The sequence below is a fragment of the Adiantum capillus-veneris genome, chromosome 30, assembly GCF_014529385.1.
Source record: "Adiantum capillus-veneris isolate H3 chromosome 30, ASM1452938v2, whole genome shotgun sequence".
Classification (NCBI taxonomy): Eukaryota; Viridiplantae; Streptophyta; class Polypodiopsida; order Polypodiales; family Pteridaceae; genus Adiantum; species Adiantum capillus-veneris.
This window is the reverse complement of record NC_140960.1, coordinates 33,133,378-33,154,879: the sequence shown is the minus strand read 5'-3', so window position 1 is coordinate 33,154,879 and position 21,502 is coordinate 33,133,378. Positions and strand designations below refer to the sequence as shown.

General features: G+C 41.2%; 1 protein-coding gene across 2 annotated transcripts in view; it reads right to left on the bottom strand.

Annotated features, from left to right (window-relative positions):
* Positions 1-15,334: 15,334 nt before the first annotated feature.
* The window catches only part of LOC147417768 (Methylthiotransferase), a 60,197-nt gene continuing 54,029 nt past the window's right edge, over positions 15,335-21,502 (bottom strand). For both annotated transcript variants that reach the window (XM_086507137.1, XM_086507138.1), the window contains exon 3: positions 15,335-16,112. In XM_086507137.1, coding sequence (XP_086363263.1) covers positions 15,556-16,112 — 557 coding nt within the window. In that variant the 3' untranslated portion in view covers positions 15,335-15,555. The remainder of the gene's footprint in view (positions 16,113-21,502) is intronic.

Sequence of the window (21,502 nt, the reverse complement as noted above, 5' to 3'; positions counted from 1 at the left end):
GGTGTTTAAGAGTTAAGTGCTTCTTTTTCACATAGTGCTTTTTTGACTACCCACATCCACACATCCGTAAGAATAAGCGAGAGATTGTTAGTTAACTCAATAATGTCATTGATGACAAACCTTACAAGGAAAATTGACCACCCATATCCTCACATGCATCCCAATAACTATCTGTTTATCTCTCTATCTTCTCTCTCTTGTGGTTTGCAATGGTGGCTTCAAGTGAATGGTTTGGCCGATATTAATTAAGTTTGCCCACTCAATTATGGACGATAGTTGAACGCATGGCAGACTATCATACTGCAATGAAAGCCTCCCCTTGTCATACGTTCACGACGGCCACATAGCTTTGTATATCTTCCTTAGGAGATTCATAGAGCACCCATGCCTATACCAACGTCCTCTAGCTCTTTCAAGTGCTAAGTGTTCTTCTTCTTCTTCTTCTCTCTCTCTCTCTCTGTCTCTCTCTCTCTCTCTCTCTCTCTCTCTCTCACACACACACACACACACATGGCATGTTATAGCTTGTTGATATTTCTCTGATATATTTTGCTGGGTTTATTGGCCTAGGGTACCTTTGATGAGGAATAATAGGCTTGTATTCACTGGGTAATTTTTTTAAAGTTGGTTCCTTTATGGTACCTAACCCCTTGTTGTTAAAGGGGTTTAGGGTGGGTTACCTGGCTCTGTAGATATTTTTGTATACTGCTTAATAATGTCGTGGCTCTCGACAGGTCTGCGTTTCAGCTCTCTCTGTATCTCTAACTCTAACTCTCTCTCTCTCTCTCTCTCTCTCTCTCTCTCTCTCTCTCTCTCTCTGTACATGGCGGCGTTGTTACACCATCCCCCTCTTGAAGACGGGCCTACCTTACGGCTGTGAACAAAGGTGGCTACCTACTCCAAACCCTATAAAAAGGTGAGCTTTACATGCTCACTTAGCATTGGGTGTGTGTGTGTGTGTGTACTTGTGAGTGGTTGTCCATACAATAGGACTATGAGAGTTTTTCTTGCAAAGGGGCCGTGTTAAGTGTCGGATCTATGGCAAAGGGCAAGGATATGTTAGGAAATAAGACGTAGCTAAATAGATAATTGAGTAGATTACTTAATGGAGAGAGACAGATTTATATACATGAGATTATAGAGTAGAGAGAGAGAGAGAGAGAGAGAGAGAGAGAGAGAGAGAGAGAGAGTACACACGATATACGTGGTTCACCCAATGTGGGCTACGTCCACGGGAAAGCAGCCACTCAATGGCTTTAGTACTTCAAAACAAGAAGTAGTTTACAAAGGGATTATACCCTTAATGGAGCTCCCGCCTTGCTTCACTCTCACCACCTCACACTCACCTTGTTGCATCAACTTCACACTATGAAATGTGTGTAGAAATGGCCTCCTTTTATAGGCCAAAAGGGCTGCCCTCTCTTATGAGAGACAGCCATGTGTAGCCGCCCTTGTGCGAATAAGTCCAAATCGGACCCTCCAATCCGCCCATGCGTGGCCGCCCTTGAGAAGACAAGTCCGCTTTTGAATTCGGCCACCGGCCACCGGCCATTGACTTCTGACCACCGGCCACCGGCCATTGACTTCCAACCACCGGCCATCGGCCATTGACTACTGGCCACCGGCCAACCGACCGGTTGTTTTCCGACCGCTTTCCGACCGCCGTCCAACCATAATATTCCGGCGAAAAAAAAGTATCGGGGGCCTTCGTCCCCGAGGCCTTTAAAATTTCCCCCGATTCTTGTCCGTGAAAATTTTGGTTTCCGGTGAGTGATTTTCCTTCACGCACGATGGCTTCTCCTCATAATGGGGGCCTTACAAATGTGCGCTTTTACCACAGAAAATTACAAGGGTAAATAAGGCTCCATACTTAACAGGATAAGTTGGCTATTGTGGAGCTAGCTGCTCTGACTCAAGCTTAGGTGATTTATGACTTTGAAATGGTCTGTTGTCGGGTCTGTTTGATGGGTTGTGATTCACTTGTTGGTATGGTAATACATATACTGATAGTGGTACATTAAGGGCAACTTTTGCTGAACCATTTTTTATTTTTGGCACTGGTTTGCTTTACTCACCTTGCATATTAGGAATGACTTTTAAATGATTTATCTTAAGAATTTGTATGATGGTGTCTGCGGCTTTGGTTTATAAATACCTTTCGGGTTTAGGGATATTTGTTAATGCATATATACGGTTGTCATTGGCATTTCAAGAAGCATTGAAAGGTTGTATCTTCTCTATTGTGTGATCTTGAAAGTAGTTTTTTTTATAAAAGGGGGGTAATGATAGAAGTTCATCTTAAAGTTCTGGTGAATAACCCTAAATGGTGCGGTTGCCCTATTGGTGGGGTGTTAGGCAAGCGGCTTGTATTTTTTGATAATGTTGTCCTGAAGGTTATACTATGGTGATGTATCTCTGGGTTGGTTATCATGCTTACTGCTCTTGTTCAAATATGGAACATGCTATTGTGTATATATCTTGAGCAAAAGTGATAGGGTGAATAACCCTATATGATAGGGTTGACCTATTTGTGGAGGGTAAAGTTACGGTCGAGTACTCTCTATTAAGGCTCCTTCGGTTGGTATGTTACTAATGATGTGCCTCTAAGTTTGTTATCGAGCTTATGAGTACCGCTCGGACACGCTTTAGACTATTTTAGTTTTGTGGATATAGAGCTTTGGCAATTTTACTCACTTAGCCAAGAATGGTTGGTTGTGTAGTGGGTTAGTTTGACAGTGGCTACAAAGGTTATTCTACTGATGTTTGCTTTTGGGTTTGGTACCCAACTTACCAATCTTGCTCAGATATGGTCTATGCCATTTTAGTGTTATATAGATCCTTTGAAAATTGCTCAAACATGGCCAAATGTGGTTGTTAAGGGTTGGTTGTGAACAGGGGTATGGTTGATTGTGGCAGAATATGGTTAAGATAATTGTTATGTAAGGTTGTGAATTATAGTAGATACGGTTGTAAATGGGTTACTTATGAGGCTGTTAATGGCTCCTTATTGCATCGAAGGTATGGGCCAGAGTGACTCACTTTCCTAGCTTTTGGAACAAATATGGAAATATGGAATATCCCGGCTATATGTTGTATGTTTTAAGGGGATTTTCACTCATACTGACTACCTTATATATGGGTTTGACTTAGTCTAGGAAGACGTAGGACTTACTAACATATTTTTATGTCACAGGTGACTCCAAAGTATAGATTGACTGCACGTATGAGCACTATCACTGACTTTGAAAAAATAGCGGCAATTAATGTCAAACTTTGTAAAGTCAAGAAACAGGTATATGTGGCAAATTTCGAGGCTGAATTGCCTCATAAAACTCGTCTCCGGCCTTATCTCATGAGAGCTTGTAAAGCTAAAGGGCCTCCAAATGTTTTTTTACCCTATAAATGAAACCATCTTTGAATATATGTGTAGCTTCACATTTATCTTTGACAGCATTTTAGTTGGGTGACATCTATAACATGTGGGATACCCATGCATCACCTGCATATGGTGCCAATGCTAACTGAAAGTTGTGTTGTTTCCATGGGTGCAGGTGAGGGTTACCTTCTCAACTATGGTTTTCAAAGTTCCTTGGCTTGAAGATAGCGGACTTATATGTCTTCAGTCTCTTCTTTCTCTTGTACTTATGTATAAAGTCTATTCTGTACTATGAATGGAAATTATATCACCTTTTCATTAAATAGTTTCTAGTGTCTTTTGTAATTTGAAAGGATTTTTTGGTGTTTATGCTATATTGTCACTGGAACACACACACACACACACACACACACACACACACACACACACACACACACACATGCTGTACAGAAATTGCAATTGCATGGGATTTCCCTTTACACACACACACACACACACACAAACACACACAAGCTTTACACATGATGTATAATACTTTTGACACTTTGCAACATTGGAACCCGCATAAAAATTGCTTTAAAAAACCGAGTATAGCAAATTGGGTCATCGATTTCGTGGGTACATGGAGAAATCAACAAACTAATTATTGCAAACTAAATGTGCAAATTTTTGTCTCGTATTTGTCAGCAATATTGATTTGGGGTCATCACACATCTTCCTTCGTAGAATGTCTTCTCCACCTCTTGCCACTATTGGCATGCAAAGAGCTAAGCAAGGGGAGGCTAATAAGCCATCTAAGCCTTTTGATGTACTTGCAACAACTTATTTTATGGTTTCTAATGAGTGTTTATGTAGTTGTCGGACATTTAGATCTTCTTTCACGATGCATTTTCTTGTATGCAAGCCATAGTGTTATCAAACATTTTTGGGTATAAGTGGTTTGTTTGTGTGTGCTAGTTTTGCACGACAGCTCCGTTGCGAACAAATGTGAACGAACGATCATGTGTGCACAGAATGGGGCCGGGCGGAACATGTTGCCTTTGACCAAATGGATGCATGTGTGCAAAACAATGAAAAGGATCTCATCCATTCAACACACTTTGCTACGAACGAATAGAAGAACAAATGACCTCATGTACTTTTTACCTCTATCTTTTTTGGAATATATCTATCAATGTTGTGCACACAAAAAACGAGGTTATATGTCCAAAGGGTTGCATTGGATGCATCCACGTGGAGGTAGAACCTCGAAGCTACCCCATTGCTACACTCACACCTGCAACCCCTTGGCATCTTGGAACCATAAGGCAACACTCGCAACCCAAAGCAACACACCTTCTCCCTCTTGCTACCTGCAAGTGATATATACCATTGCCCTTCCTTAGCTTCTTTTCTATTGCACTTCCTTTGCCCTACTTCTACTACTCTTTCTTTGTTGTCCAGCGTGTGTTGCTACTTCCAACGTGCATGTTTGCGCCATGTGGACACACACACACACACACACACAGACTTGAGTGTGTGGTGTGTGCATGTTAGTAGATGCCAAAGTGAGTAACTCTTCTTCTTTCCTCTCTCTCTATCTTTCTCCCTTTAGGAGCTCCCCCCTCCCCTCCCCTCTTCCCTTTTTTTTTTTGGGTCTCTATCTTTCTCTCTTTAGGAGCTCTCTCTCTCTCTCTCTCTCTCTCTCTCTCTCTCTCTCTCTCTCTCAACCTTTCTATCTATACATTTAATGGCACTATTCATTATTTTGTAGCATCACTATTGCTCAATGATATCTATTGAGAGATCTTTATGAATCAAATTTCTATGAGGGATTGATTCATGGCCCACCACAACAAAGCCCACCTGCCCAAGGTTTAGAGTCATCCAACGGTCATCTATAAAATTTTAAAAAATTATTTGGGCCTCTAACAATTATGAAAAGGCCCAAAGTGTAATCCATACCGCAAAATTATATGGATACAAAATTTAAAAGTTAAAATTAAAAAAAGTTGGACCTCCCACAATCATGAAAAATCCCAAAGTGTAATCCATACCACAAATTTTAAAATTTGAGAGAGAGAGAGAGAGAGAGAGGGAGAGAGGGAGAAGAAGAAGAATAAGAGAGTTTTAACGTCGTAGGAAACTATCCCAAGAGACCTTAAAGATCTAGCCGACGAGGAGTTGAACTCAAGACCTGTTATTCAAGAGGGAAATGGCATAGAGAGAGAGAGAGAGAGAGAGAGAGAGAGAGAGAGAGAGAGAGTTGGAAGTGTGCATTGTTCAAAGAGAGAAAATAAGAAAGAGAGAGAAATATAAAATATATTCATATTACACACACACACACACACACACACACACATATACGTATACACACACAATATATATTGATAATGATAACCCTATAAATTACTAAGTCTTCTTAGCCCATTTATTTTTTGGAGCTACCTCTACCTGATATCTAGTTGATATCTAGTAGCTAATGTTTTTACTTTCCCTTTGATCTCAATGGGAGGTTCTGACTCTACTATGCAGAATGAAGCTAATGAGACTTATCCCTTATAGTTCACCCATACATACTAACCATATGTGGGAACTTGTGATGCTTACTTGTGAATGAACCTTTTGGTGGTACATAATACTTGTGTAAGGAACTTATTATGCTGTATCATTCTTGGACCTATGATTCCTTTGATTGGACCCTCCAATCTGCCCATGTGTGGTCGCCCTTGAGAAGACAAGTCCGTCTTTGAAATCGGCCACTGGCCATTGACTACCGACCATCGGCCAACTGGTCTGTCGTTTTTTGATCACTTTTTGGCCGTCATCCGACCATAATATTTTGAGGGAAAGGAATATTTCGATGAGTGCTTTTTCTTCACGGACGATGGCTTCTCCTCAAAACGGGGGCCTTACAAATATGCGTTTTTAATACAAACAATTACAAGGGGTAAATCAGGCTCCATACTTAACAATACTATGGTTGAAGCTCTGATTTGACTTAGTGATCTAGGCCAACACTCTTAATACTAGGTTTTTTAATCATAAATCATTGTGGGCATGGTTTGGTGTGGAAATTATTTTAAACTCTGTCTTTACCAAGGAGAACTCTAGAAAACATTTCAAAAGGAGGTCGTCTTTCATCTATCATTAAAAAAGTAGTGGGATATGTCATTTAAGACTAGACTGTTTTCTTTCAAGATATACAAATACCTATTTTTTCCATTTGGCAAACATCTTATAAACTTTTTCCAATACTTTACCTTGGAAAAAATTGACATATGGACATTGTAACATATGGCTTTAAGAGAAAGTGGTAGATAATCCGGATATTCTAAGACCAAAGTGGTAGATAATCCGGATATTCTAAGACCAAAGTTAAGTGATAGTGGTTATGCCACTTGAATCAGAAGGGGGTGATGGCCTTCTGATCCACACAACAATAAGAAATATCTTTATGCTATAAGAAAGGTGCATAACTTATCTAGTTTGTAATTCAAAAAGTTACATCATGTTTTGAATACATCACACACTCTAAAAAATGCAATATTTAGGGGACCTTCTTGATGCTTGGATCCGAAGGGGTGGTGGCATTCTGATCACACTGAATATACTTTAAATTTCATTAGGAAGAAAGAGGATGGAGTTGCCATGAGATTATGGAGGTGATTAGCATTTTGACAAATAGGTGCATGCCATGTGTGCAAGAATGGTGGGTGTGTAAGAGCGGTGTAAGAGTGGTCAAATGATACACTTTCCCCCCCAAAAAAGGGAGTGACAACTTTACGATTTTCGGCCTTCCATAACTCCTACATACGATCTCCAATTTGAGCGGAGATTATAAATCTATAATCTACACATTGATCTCTTTCGTAGATATCTTACATGATATAGTTTTGCCACTAGATTTTAAATTTCATTTTGGGAGGAAATTTGAATTCAAATAAAATAGCCGTTTTTCTTGTTTGAATTCAAAATTTGTCCTTTGATTGATTTCTTAATCCTAGAGGTTTGACTCCATTAAATTGCCAAATAAAGAGGCTCTCTTAGACCCCATTCTCTTCCTAATGTAAGGGGAACGTTTGATACTTCAGCTTTTGGTGTTGTTTTTCTTGACTTGGATGGTTTGGCTTGGTCCTTGTATGGTTATTGTTTGACCACATAGTCATGTATGGCCTCTGCATTTACCAGTAAGATGTTGTAGGCCCCCTACATACCATCACTAGAAAGGTAGTTTTAAACTTCTCATACCCTACCTTGATCTGCAAGTGTCACTAACTAAGTCAGTAGCTTGTATTATCATTTGATCTGTCATCTGTTCAATAGAGCTTACCGAGAAGGATTTGCAGGTGTCCATCAAATTTTTTGAAGATGTCAAAATGTTAACGACATTACTAGTAGCAATGAGAAAGGGAGAAAAAAGAAAAAAAAGGATCTTTTTCACAAGAAACTACCCTGCAGTGAGCTTCTCTATCTATTTCATACACGCCTTCAGAAGTTCATTAAACAAAATTTCATTTGTAGATGGAAAGCTAAACAATTTAAGGAGTCTCTTCAACAATTTCCGGCCAATACATCTATTTCCATCATTGACTTTGTCGAGAATTACAGTTCTAAAGAGAAAAATGAGATCTAGTACATGCATTGGCACTCCTTCCAGCTCACAATTTTGGTGCATATAAACCACTTCAAGGTACATGGTGCGGTCAAAAAGATTGTTCATTTCTATATATCTGATGACAAAAAGCATGATACATTGTGTGTTCAACATTGCTTAGTGTTGCATCACAAATGGTTGAAAGAACAAGGGCTGGACCAAAGTATCATTAGGTGCGGTCACGCGGAGCAACATCCCAATTCAAGGCAAAGCGACCATTTTCCTTTGTTGCATGATACAAACAACTCACACACACTAAATTTCTGTGGAACTTATTTTGTTTAGGTCATGGCAAGGGAGAACCTGATGGAGCAGGTGCAGTTATGAAGAGAGCACTGACACGGGAGAAACTCAAGGTAGATGGTGTACCTATGAAATATGCAAGAGATGTCCACGCCTTTCTAAGGCTCAAGTACTCAAGTTTGAATGAAGAAGGTAGTGTATTCTGAGAGATCAAAGAAGGGGATGTAGATCATAACATCAGGTGGGATTGTGAAGCTATTCCTCAATGTTTCCGCATTCATTTTGGCTTGAGGCCATCATGTGTGCCACTTATGTACTTAATAGGGTCCTACAAAAGCTTTGCAATCTATGACTCCTTATGAAGCATGTCATGATAGAAAACCTTCTATTGATCACATGCACATTTTTGGATGTTTGGCTTATGCTTTGGTGCCACAAACGCAACATAGAAAATTGGATGATGAGACCGTCAAATGCATTTTTGTTGGTTATAGTGCTAAAATCAAAGGTTACATGTTGTACCATCCACAAACAAAGCGTATCTTAGTTACACGAGATGATGTGTTTGTGGAAGATTATGTTCAGCCCTTGTTGTCATGTACTAGAGACAATAATGTAAGCTCACAAGACATTTATGACATTTTTTTGCCTCTTTTCAGTGGTGGAAGTTCGAATGTAAATTCCAACGAGGCAAATGTACAACCTATGGAGAAATTTGAAAATGTTACAGATCAGCCTAAAACTGATGCAGATGTACATGATGTACTTGATGAGGAAAGAGATGAGAATGAGTAGACTAGAAATATGCCAAAATGGTTGGTGCATACTTTGTGTGGTAGTAAACTGGATGTACCTTTGTCTAGTTGTACTCGTTCAGGCTCTCACCATGCATATTATGCATTGGATTGTTATTATTTGGCTGTGTCTAGCATATGTGATGTTGAAGAACCTTTGTCTTTGATGAAGCACAAAATTCAAAAATTGGATAGCTGCCATGTAATCAGAATATGATGCACTTATAGAAAATGACACATGGACTTCATGTGATTTGCCTCCTAGCAAAAAGGCCATTGATAAAAAGTGGGTTTACAATTTGAAACGCAAGCTAGATGGTGAGATTGATTGCTATAAGGCTCGACTTGTTGCAAAGGGTTATGCACAATAGAAACGCATATATTATGAAGAGACTTTTGCTCCCCCTTGTCATATGACTACTGTGTGTTTTCTATGTGCATTGGTAGCTCATTTTGGTTGGGATGTACATCAATTAGACAATGAAACTGCTTTCTTGAATGGTGACATATTTAAGGAAGTTTATGTAATGTAGCCTCATGGTTTTGTCAAGAAAGGACAAGAGGATAAAGTGTGCAAATGTAAGAAAGCTTTGTATGGGTTGAAGGGTATGAGAAAGCTGACACTCATTTGGTCAAACAAGGTTTTCATAACAATCCAATAGAAAGCACTTTGTATGTAAATCGTGAGGGTGATGTACTTCTCATTATCATTCTCTATGTGGATGATTTGCTGATCATTGACCAAATGAGAGACATATTGTTGAATTTAAGGTTGATTTGAATGTTACTTTCAAGATGAAAGATTTGGTGTTGTTGCATCATTACTTGGGCATATAGTTTAAGCAGTGTGATGGTGGTATTGCCTTGTGTCAGACAAGTTACATACAGACATTGCTATGTAAATATGGATTTAAGGATTGAAAACCTATTGCCACTCCCATGGAAACAGGTTTGAAATTGAATCTTCATGATGCTAGTGATCTTGCCGATGTCACTCTTTACCAAAATGATGTTGGATGCCTCATATATGTATGCAACATGAGGCCACATATTCAGTTTACAGTCTCATAGGTCATCAAATTTATGCATAGCCCAAGGTCTAAGCATTGGTAGGTTGTCAAGAGGATTTTTTGCTACTTGAGTGGCACTTTATATTTTGGCTTGTTTTATCCCGAGGGGGAATCATTGTCGCCAGATTTACATGCTTTTTTGGACTCTAGGCTAGTTGTTTGACACGCGAGTGTCCACAAGTGATTTTTGTTTTCATGCTTGGCAGTTCATGTATCTCATGGTTGAGCAAAAAGAAACCTAATGTGGCCACTTCTAGTTGTGAGGCTGAGTACAGGCAATCTTCAAAGCTACGGTTGAGCGTGTATGGCTCAGACACCTTATGGTTGATTTGGGAGTTGGACATAACAATGCCAACACCATCTACACTAACAGTCAGAGCGCATTGGCAGTTGTGAGGAACCAAGTTTTTCATGCTTGCACAAAGCACATTCAGGTGCATTAGCACTATGTCAGCGAAAGGCTCTCAACAGGAGAGATCAGCTTGGCTTATGTGACACATGACAACCTTGCAGATCTTCTCACAAAGGCATTGTCTCGTGAGAAGTTTGAAGCTCTCCGCAAAGCTTTGGGGTTACTACCCTTTGTGGGCTGATCATGTCCTCAGGGCATGACACTTCCCTATACTCTATGTGCTGGCTCTCGTTCATCGGATCGCTTCCACGAGGGACTTGTTGCCATATACATGTGGTAGTGATGTGCGTGAACACGTTTAGGACCGCTGAGGCATTTTTTCCCTCACTAGGAGGTTTCCCCCTCGTGCATTGTGAATATGCCCATCACTCTACGATTACGTTATCTTTCCATTGCATGCCTTGAGCTTCCTTCATCTTCTCCAAGTTGTGTGTGTTTCCTTGCAACCCAATTCCAACACTCATCTTCATCAATATCCTTTAGGTCTGCATACTTTTCAAAGGCTTGTATGTGTACATCTGGATCTTCCTTCTTACGACCTTTGAATGTTGGAAAGGCAATCTTCAGGTCACTAGGTCTTCCCCCATGTCTAGAGCTTTGATGATCCGATTCTCACTCTTTGAATCTAGGTTTTTCCTTGTGATCAAATTTCTCTTTCCTATGCCTATGTTTACTATAATAATCGATATTAGCATCCCATCTATCATTATAGTGATCATCCATTTCCATAACAATATCAAGTTCAACCCTCTGATCTGGTTTTTCATGTGACGCTGCCCTTGTGCTACCATCACTGGCATCACTTTGCACTTCCGCTTTTCCCTTGATATGCGACTTTCGAGACCCATACAAACGAGAGCATCTTTCAACTCTCTCTAAATGCCTTTGCCTTGAACGGATTGAATGGTGATATTCCCCAAGTCCCTCATTGCCTCTCCTTCCATGATCACCATCAGTTTCCTCATTTTGGGATTGAGGTCCTTCATCAGAGCTCTACTTTGATTCTTTAGCCATTGTGTCGTTATGGTCCTAGCCCTCAACAAAGACTGTAGTAGGTCTTCTTCCTCTCATTGCACGTCTTGGTATTATTGCAAATATTGACATTGAATTCTAACTGGGAGACTAGTTTTTGTCAAGAGCTTAAGCTCACCACCGTGGTCACTTGACAACTATTCCATGTTAGAACTTCAGAGCTAGATGTAAGATTAGATAAGATAGAATAAATTTGATTTCAAATGAACATAAGGAAGCCATATATACAATTGAACTAGATGAATATATTTATATTTTGAACAATCAAACGATGGAACTGATATATCTAGATAATGAAGCTAGAAGTAGAACTGGATGAGCACTGAGTGTTGGATTACAGTAGAGCTTGATTGGCAACCAGAGCAGAAACCCAACGAATATACAAACCGACTACAAAGGGACAGACAAACGATCAACAAGTGATAAGAGTCCAAAATGAAAGTAGCGGGTCCTATTTATGTACCCGTACCGAGTTTTGACCGACTATGCACTATACAAGTATTGGCCATTGGTAAGTACTAATGGTACTAGTAATCTAACTATGTATTTTATAGGGTCACTTCTCACTATGTAGAGAGAGAGAGAGAGAGAGAGAGAGAGAGAGAGAGAGAGAATATACGCAAAAGAGAGAGATAGCTCCATTCTCCCTATGCTTATGATCACTCATGGGCATACAATAGACACATTTTTTATAGCCAAAGAGTTTTGGAAGTAAAAGTTTGCCTTATTTGGGGAACGAATAAATGAAGGTGAAATGGAGAAAGCACAAGAAAGCTATCTTGTAATGGACTCCTTGTCTCCCAATGAGATCATACGCACTAATCATATGCACAATCAGACTATAAGGGGCAGTGCCTAGCCTTTAGGATGTTAAAAAAACAACACAATAACACAAACAATTGTATGGGTGTACAATCTTTTTTTTTTTTTTTTTTTGGGTGGGGGGGGGGGGGGGGGGGGGGATTTGTCTAGTAGGTGGGTAGGTAAAATGCACACACATGCTCAATAGGGTGGAAAATGAAGTGTGACCATGGAAGCTCTTCTAAGGAAAAAAAAAGAATAAAGTATAATTAATTCTGAGATTATAATAGAATAATATAAAAAAGGAAAAGCATAGGGGGTTTATTTGAGTAGGAAAGGGTATGAGTGAGAGGTGCCCAAATGTGGCCCAAAGGGACTTAATTTCAGTGGGCCTAAAACTAATGAATCAAGGCTCCTTCCCAAAGTTTTTGAGTGGGGGCATTAAAAAATGGTGGATGAGTGTCCCCAAAGAGTTGGTCTAACGGTAAGGCTTCGGCCTCTCAGCCTACGGGTTGTAAGTTCAAATCTCCCGTTGGGTCACACTCTAGAGGGACACCTTGTGCTCACCTAGTGTTCACGTTGCTAGGGCTCTTGCCCTTGGACACTCAAGTGCATCCTCCTCCTGGGGTGGGTCACCTGAGGAGGAGGTTCCTAGCCGATTGCTATGAGTTCCCTGTGTCGTTCCCATCATGTGGTGCATCAATTAGGTGGCCATGGTGATGCCTATGTGTGGCTCTTGCCCGATGGTTTGCGGCCCTTGTACGACCATGTAACATGGCTAATATTTGGAAGGGATAAGCACCCTCCCCTGGGGGCCTCTGGTGTGTCAAAATAAAAAGAAAAATGGTAGATGAGTATTGAGGGTGCCTCATACTTGATGAAGACCCATTTTCTTTGACCATTAACATGCTTAAACTGGCTGTCCCTCCCCCTTTGTATGAATCATATTTGAAAGGAAAGTGGGAGACATGGCATATTTTCCTTTTTGGATTTCTTGATGAAGCATTTTTTGAATTGAATTTCAGAAACCTTCCAAGGAGAATGTGGGTTGTCATAGATTTTAATGATAAGTGCATACAAGAGAGTGCACACGAGGCTAAGGTCATATGATAAAACACATGGATGGGTGGATCCAAGCTATTCAATCTTATGATTCACATAATTTGTTGTTAAAAACGTTTGAATTAGCTTCACCATTATCCCATTAAACATTTCATGAGTGCGGATTTGCATGTGCATGACATGACCATTGCCAATAGAGCATATACCACAAGGGGTAATTACCTCCCAATGTAATTACGAGATGGTTTCCTTTCTCATGTTTTCAAGGATAATGGTAGACTAATAGAACCGAGTGAAATGGACTTCAAGTGCACATAGATAAGTTACTTCCTCTCCTTTGGGTTTGCTGTAGCTTAGCTTCATCACTATCTCACACGGGGTAAGCCAGGAAGGATCTAGGGTCCAAATTCGGGCGCACGGAGCAACTTTGATCTTAGCAGTCTGATCGTGGGGTGTGAACTTGGGGCAAAAATGGTGCAGCAAGTTCACCCCTAAAAGAAGGCGGTACATCTCAAATTGGTGCCGTGGTGAAATCAGATTTCAAATTGACAATGCCATTGCGCGTGCACAAGTCAAGGATTGCAAGACATGCAAAATGCCTCACAAAAAGAGGCAACAACCTCACTAGAAGACTTGTTGCCCATTGGTGAAGCCACTGCAAGGGTGGCGGTGACCAACTGCCTTTGGATTCTAGTTGATGGATCAATGGAATTTCTATTGTTGCATGACTTGGAGAAAGCATTCCACCTTCACATCCTCAAACATCATATGCACCAAAGTTGAGTGCCCCTTGCACTATGCTTTGAACCCCCTAGCGTCTAAGCTTTGGCCTCTTGAAGACGGCATGCCCAAATCTGGTGGTTGCAAAACAAACAAAAGTGGCCAAGGATGCCTTCCAAGGTATACAAGCTTGCTTACTAGCTAGGTAGTCTGCAATCCTGGACCATGCCTATGGTGCGAGTGGCCCCAAGTTGTGCAACGCCGAGAAAACCTCTATCTACTTGGTTGCCAAGGGCACTCTGGTAGAGGACACAGAGAAATTTTGGCAAGGCCCTAAAACCCATCAGTTTGAAATTTCCTTCAAGTGCAACAAGGTGTGGTGGAACAATGGCAAATAAATTGCAATCGGTGCTTAATTGTTGCTAGCCCACAATATGGGATATATTCTTGGCAATTGGCATGGTATACTCTACACTGATTTCATGCAGACAAGCCACTTTTACACTCAAGGGTGCAAGAGCTTGTGCCATCCATGATTTCTCAAACATCACATGCTGCAAAACTTGTAAAAATAAGCCTAACCACTACATTTGGCCCACAATTTTGTGGAAAATGTTGTGGCCAGAGACATCCATCAATCCTCAGGTCTATCTGGACACCATGCTATTGCATATTCTATCATGCAAGGGAAATTGCCCGATGCTGAAACAAGCAAGAAGGAATTGCCCAACTATCCTTCACACAACGCTTAAGAATGACATGAAGATGCTATCATGATGAAAACACCTCTTATTCTAATATCTTGCTCAAATCCTAATGCATAAGAGACAGCTGTCCTTAGTCACAGAGGCGATGCCCACAGCCTCCAGCTGGAAGGCGGGTACCATCCTCTCCTCATGCCACTTTTACGGTGCTATACATGTGGCCTATTCCTTCCATTTGAGCCTATGCCATCCCTCCATTTTATATGTTACAAGTGTTCCAATCCTATACCTCTTTGCATAGACAAGAAAAACCTTGAAAAAACTTTTTGATATACATGCAAAACATTTTAGCCTCACAGTATATATGAAATCACCATAGAAAGTCTTGAAGTCAATCATAAGCAAGGAAACCACCAAAGAAAGTCTTCAAATCAATCAGAAGCATTACCTAATGTCCGTAGACTTACACATGACACTTGAAAACTCATCCCCCAACCTGATCTTTTACTGCAAAAACGAGAGAATTTATCATGAAATTATTTTGTCCACTCCACAGCTTGTCCTCTATTCCAGGGTGGGTGCTGTGAGGCGCTCTAAACAAGCATTTAGCTACCGTATGTAACAATCTGAGAGACCTCCTTGTGAAGTATATGCTTTGCATGATAAAAATGAAAGACACAATGGCATTCCTCTTTACAGAAGAGCTCAACCATAAACATCATTGTCGAACGTCATTTTTACATAAAGAGGATTTGATGAAAAGCTTCTGATGTTGGTGCGAGCAATCGGCTCACCACGCAAGGAAGCCATACTTGTCTGCATAATCTGAACTTTGACATAGTCACCCGGCCTCGGATCCCGAGGCTCCTCACATTGCATTTCAGCTGATTTACTCTGAGGCACGCCATCAAAAAGAGAGGAGACAGAAAAAGGTATAGGCTTACTGGGGAAAATCACCTTGTGCCCTGTATCGTTAAGCCCGAGCCAATCTCTGGAATCTCTTTTGCTTGGTCCCGACACCAATACGAGTTGGGTGGATCCGATCTGGGATTCAAATCGCGGCCTAGAGGATGCACGAAACGTTTCTATTACTTCAGAAAGTCGTCTTTGTTTAACTGCCTCTGGAACATCATCTTCATACTTCCTGTGCGCGTGTGTTTTCTCGCGAAGACTGTATGCAAACATGTAGGCCATATCATACCCCACCGTCTCAATCAAGCTCAGTGTTTGAGCATGATCTTCTTCGCTCTCACCACAAAACCCTGCAGATATAGATACAAAAATTGATTTCAAACCATTGATATAATTTAGCAACTACCTGCACTTATTTTAAAATACAACATGTGGGCTGTACCGCCTACCCAGCCTCTGATTGCGCTACAACCTATACAACAACCTAAAGAAATGAATCCTTCTACTAGAGAGATCCTTTTTCAACCCAAAATGTTTCACACTAAAAAATAGGGTGTTTTACCCACAATGACTTTGATTTGGAACTTACGTAAGTGTCCAGATGAAGGAGTGGATTCCACATGAGGTGGTGGTTGCGGGTTTTCTGTGGCATGGTGGGTGGCAGTAGTGCATTTAGTGGTTTGATGTGCTCTGTTGGCCATGATGTGCAACAAGCAGTGCGTGCTCCAGATGGTGGCTTGGAACTCACAAATGTGGTCAACTCTTTTGTTACATGGACGAGCACCTCACAATGGCTTGGGGTTCAATGTGGTTGACGTGAAAGTATGAGGCCAAGGTTTTGACAGCCTGGAACCATTTGTGAATGGTCGAGGATCAACTCTTTTGTTACATGTACAAGCACCTCACAATTGCGAGGGGTTCAATGTGATTGACACCAAAGTATGAGTCCAAGGTTTTGACGGCCTGGAACCATTTGTGAATGGTTGAGAGTGATACACTTCCTGTAATGTGCAGCGGAAGTGATTGATGGTGAATGCTGAGGATGAGTGCTCAATGCGTACTCACGTTTCCTTTTACTCATAGTCACAGGGGACGCCCATTTTTGGGCTTCCCCTCCCCACTTGCCGTCCCACCCTCTTTTTTACACTAAAAATCCATTTGAGCCCCGTCCCCCGTTCCCCGTCCCCAAACGCATCCCTTGTGACTATGCTTTTACTGCATGAGAGGGTTCCTTTTACTTTGTCTGAGAGATGTGCAATAGACAAGAGAGAGAGAAGAGAGAATGAAATAATGTGAGTGAAGGTTTTGTGTGTGAGAGAGAAGAAGAAAAAGAGAATTTTAACGTCATAGGAAACTATCCCAAGAGACCTTAAAGATCTATCCGACGAGAGATGTGCAATAGACGAGAGAGAGAGAAGAGAAAATGAAATAATGTGAGTGAAGGTTTTGTCGGTGAGAGAGAAGAAGACACCAGATGGGGTCCCAAACCCCCCTCCAAGGGGGCCTCCCTCTCTATCGCTAGGGATTGCACAAATGCTAATACAATGGTCCTAGATGCTGAGATGTTGATGGGACCTTGCGGTGGATGCTTGGATCTGCGAGGCTAAAGGCTGAAAATGCAAAACGCTAGGGGAACTGCTTGAGATCTGCAAACTTGACGAGGCTATGGGCTGATCTGCTATTGCTGATGTCGAGGGTGCTAATGATGACGATGGGAATGGGCTGTAATCTGAAAACACTGGCTGATCTGCTGTCTGATGCTGGAAACTGCTAATGATAGGGCTGATCTGGAACAGCCGGGTTGATTTGGTATTGTGGGCTGGTGCTTGTACTGTACTGGACTTATGCTTGAGAAGTGACCACTAGGGTTACTTATATATGGAGTTAAAGCTGGGTGGGGCAATGCCAATACAAACCCACGATTTCTATAATGCTCGCTAAATGTCGCTCATAAGTAAGTTAATAGCTCACTTATAAGAGGTGCTTCACATGCAGGTAAATACCTAGGTTGGGTACTCTAATGCAACTGTATGAGAACACTCCCAAGTGCCTACACCTAGCAGACACTAGTTGTGCTCATGTGCAATCACAGGGTACGCAACTATGCTGAAGTGCTTGGATATGCACGTCCTACGTATAGGCTCAAAAGGGTGCCAAAACACTTCCTAGGCTGTCCTAGCCCCTAGAGGTAGGATTTATTTGTCCACATGCACATAGGGTTAGATGTGCACATGACACTTCCAGTCTACGATAATAGGTTTTGGAATACTTTTCTTCCCGTAGCTTCTTTCACAAAGGTCTCTTTGAAAGAACAAATATAGCAATATTGTTGTAGCTTACCTAATGAGCTACAATGCTATTGCGTAAAGTAGAAGTCCCACAACATTCTACAACTCATGGACCATGCTTTAATGCCGTTTATTCATTGTTGACAAGCTCCTTCTTTCGAGATGGGTGCTTCCGTATCCAAAGCGTCAGAGACTAAAACTTCCAGAGGGAAGAAGAAGGCTAAGAAGTTAATGCAAATTAAGAAATCTGCATATGTCTGCCGACCAGAAGGTAGAATTCTTCAAGCAAGGGAAATGCTATGGGTGTGGTGAAGTAGGGCACATTTTGGCAAAGTGTCCTGAGGAGGAGGAAAAGCTCGAGGATAAGCCGGAAACATCAAAAGTGATAGAAGAGCAAGTGACAGAGAAGGGAAAGACGACTTGTAAACAAATTCCACGAGGATGCCCAAAGCCAACGAGGATGAGAGTCTTGAGCTTTGCAAAGCGTGGGCAAGGTACAAGATCAAGAGGCCTTGATTTTCTTCGACAACAGAGCCAAGACCAACTTCATTTTTACAAAGATGGCGGCTCGATCGGGACTTTCAGTATGAGGACATGGAACCACAAATGGATGCAGTGTAAGCCGTACCAAGACATGAAGTTGCCATAACACCTATCATTGGCAAGCTTCGCTTGCATTGTCAAGGTTACATAGGGCACGAGAACTTCCATATCATGCCACTTAAGAGGTGTGATGTACTTTTGGGGATGCTTTGGCACAAGAACAATGTCGTGGTTCAATAAAAGGCTAGGAAACTATAGTTAAAGACTAGTCAAGGCAAAGATGTGACTATAGATGTTAAACTGAAGGGCGAGTCTGGAGGATGTGTATGACAGGGCTCTTAATAATATTACCATCAAGAACAGGTTTCCAATACTTGGGATTGATGATATACTTGATAGATTACAGGGATCTAGCTCTTTCAATAGACATGATCTTAAAAGCAGCTATCATTGGATCAAGATCTCTCCTGGAGATGTATACAAGATCGCGTTCATGACTTCCTTTGGATTGTACAAGTTTTTGGTGATATCATTTGGTCTCACAAATGCTCCTGCAACGTTCAACAAGAAGATGGACACGATCTTTCGAGAGGATAGACAGTATGTGGGCACATTCTTTGATGACATCATTGTTTTCTCCAAGAAACGAGTATTCAAAGCGTTGTGCAATCACAAATTGGTGATCAATAGAAAGAAGAGAGAGTTCTTATTGCTAGAGAAACAGTTCTTGGGACACATTGTTTAGTCCAAGGGTATTAGCATGGATCCAGCAAAAGTTCGGGCTATTTGCAATTGGCCTACATTATGCAATGTGCATGATATGAGGAGCTTCAAGCTTCTTGGGCTTGAGCTCCTACTATAGGCGGTTCACTAGACAGTTTGTAGAGATCCCTTTGCCGTTGCATACCTAACTCAAAATGGGGTACCATTCACTTGGGGACCTCCATAGATTGCGGCATTTAAGTAGCTCAAGAAGAAGTTGATCACTGGGCCAGTGTTGATTCTACCAGACTTCGCATAAGTTTTTTGAGGTTTACTGTGACGCTTGTGGAAGCAGTTTGGGTGCGGTCTTAATGCAAGAAGGCCATGTAGTAGCTTATGATAGTCCAATGCTTTCAAAGGCTAAGAGGGTTGCATAGATTTGTGACAAAGAACTCTTAGCAGTGATATATGCTTTGAGTCAATGGACGCATTACTTGCTCGGTCCAGATTTAACATTGTACATGTGGCATCAATGTTTGAAGTATTTCTTGTCCCAAACCAAGTTTTCAGAGAAGCAAGTGCGATCGGTGATCATTTTATCTCACTTTCACGATCTACGAGTGTACTTGAAGGGAAAGAAGAACGCGGTTGTAGACGCCTTGTCTTGTAAGCCACGTATGTCCACTATTATAGAAATAGATTATTAGGACTTCGATGAAATGCGGGAGACGTATGCTTCAGACCTGGATGTGGTGAGAACTTGGACAACGTACAAAGTGGGGAGACAGATTCAGGGTATTCTCTCAAGGAAAGTTACTTGATGTGAAAGACCATGTTGTCTATTACATGTGATTTGAGGCAAAAGGTGTTGACAAAGTATCACAATCCTCCTTTTGTTGGGCATTGTGGTATAGAGGCAACACTCAAGGGTGTTGAGCGTTACTTCTATTGGCCTCAGCCCAAGAAGGAAACGGACGAGTTTATGCACACTTGTAGAGTGTGTCACAAAGTGAATTATGGCACGCACAAAGCGATAGGACTTCTACAACCTTTACCGATTCCAAATTCATCATGGGAGAGTATAGCTATGGATTTCATTTTTTATCTTTCCAAGACTCAGGGTAAACATCATAGCATTTGGACTACGGTGGATAAATTTAGCAAGCAGGCTCATTTCGTACCAGTAAAGAAGATAGATTCACAATTGTGGACTATTGTGGATAGATTCAGCAAGCAGACTCACTTCGTACCAGAAAAGAAGATAACGAAGGCCGATCATTTGGCAAAGTCGTTTGTCTCACACATCTTTCGATTACATAGGATGCCCAAATTTATCGTATTAGATAGAGACACCAGATAAAGCAATGTATGAGACTCTCTTCATTGTTTCACCCGCAGACCAATGGGCAGTCAAAGATTACAAATTTAGTGACTTTGAATACGTTAAAGTCTTACATCTTTGAAAATAAGTCCCAATGGGATAAGTATTCGCCATTAGTGGAGTAACGAGTTTGCTAACAACAATATTGTTCATACTTCAACAAGGAAGGCACCATTTGAGATTGTCGAGGGTGGCAAGAAGGTTTTGCCTTTCTTGTGCAACAAGGACAGATTTTTCAAGCGAATCACTTTGTACGAGAACGGCGACGGACCTCCCCACGGAACAAGGGAAGGGCAAGGGGTCCTAAACAGGACGGCGCAAAACGGGAGGCATAAAAAACACCCAAATAATGCAATTTTTACCATTATGTGTTTGAATACAAGTAGTATGAGAATCCTTTAAAACTCTAATACTCACAAAAAACACGATTTGAAGACAATTCAACCTTATCATAACTTGATTGCGTCGTGTGGTGATGTGCGGTCATAGTACATACACAATAGACACAATGCTCATACACAATAACACATGCAATTACAGATTAAAGCTCTCAAAAAATTACAAGAGTAGAAGTTAAGAGATAAAACTTGAAAGTTGCGCCATAACATTAAGCAATATTTAGTTTTCGCTTAATTTTGGTTAACAAGGCCCGCCAATGCGCTACAAAAAAGATAAAACTCAAGAGGTATACCTGGATGAATCCAGGATAAGCCCAGATTCGCCCTTAAAGGAAAGTGCAAGGTATAGACCCATGGTAGTCACCCACAAGACAATATAACCATAGAGAAGTCTACACTCTAGACTCTAGAGTGCCAAGGCCCAAAAG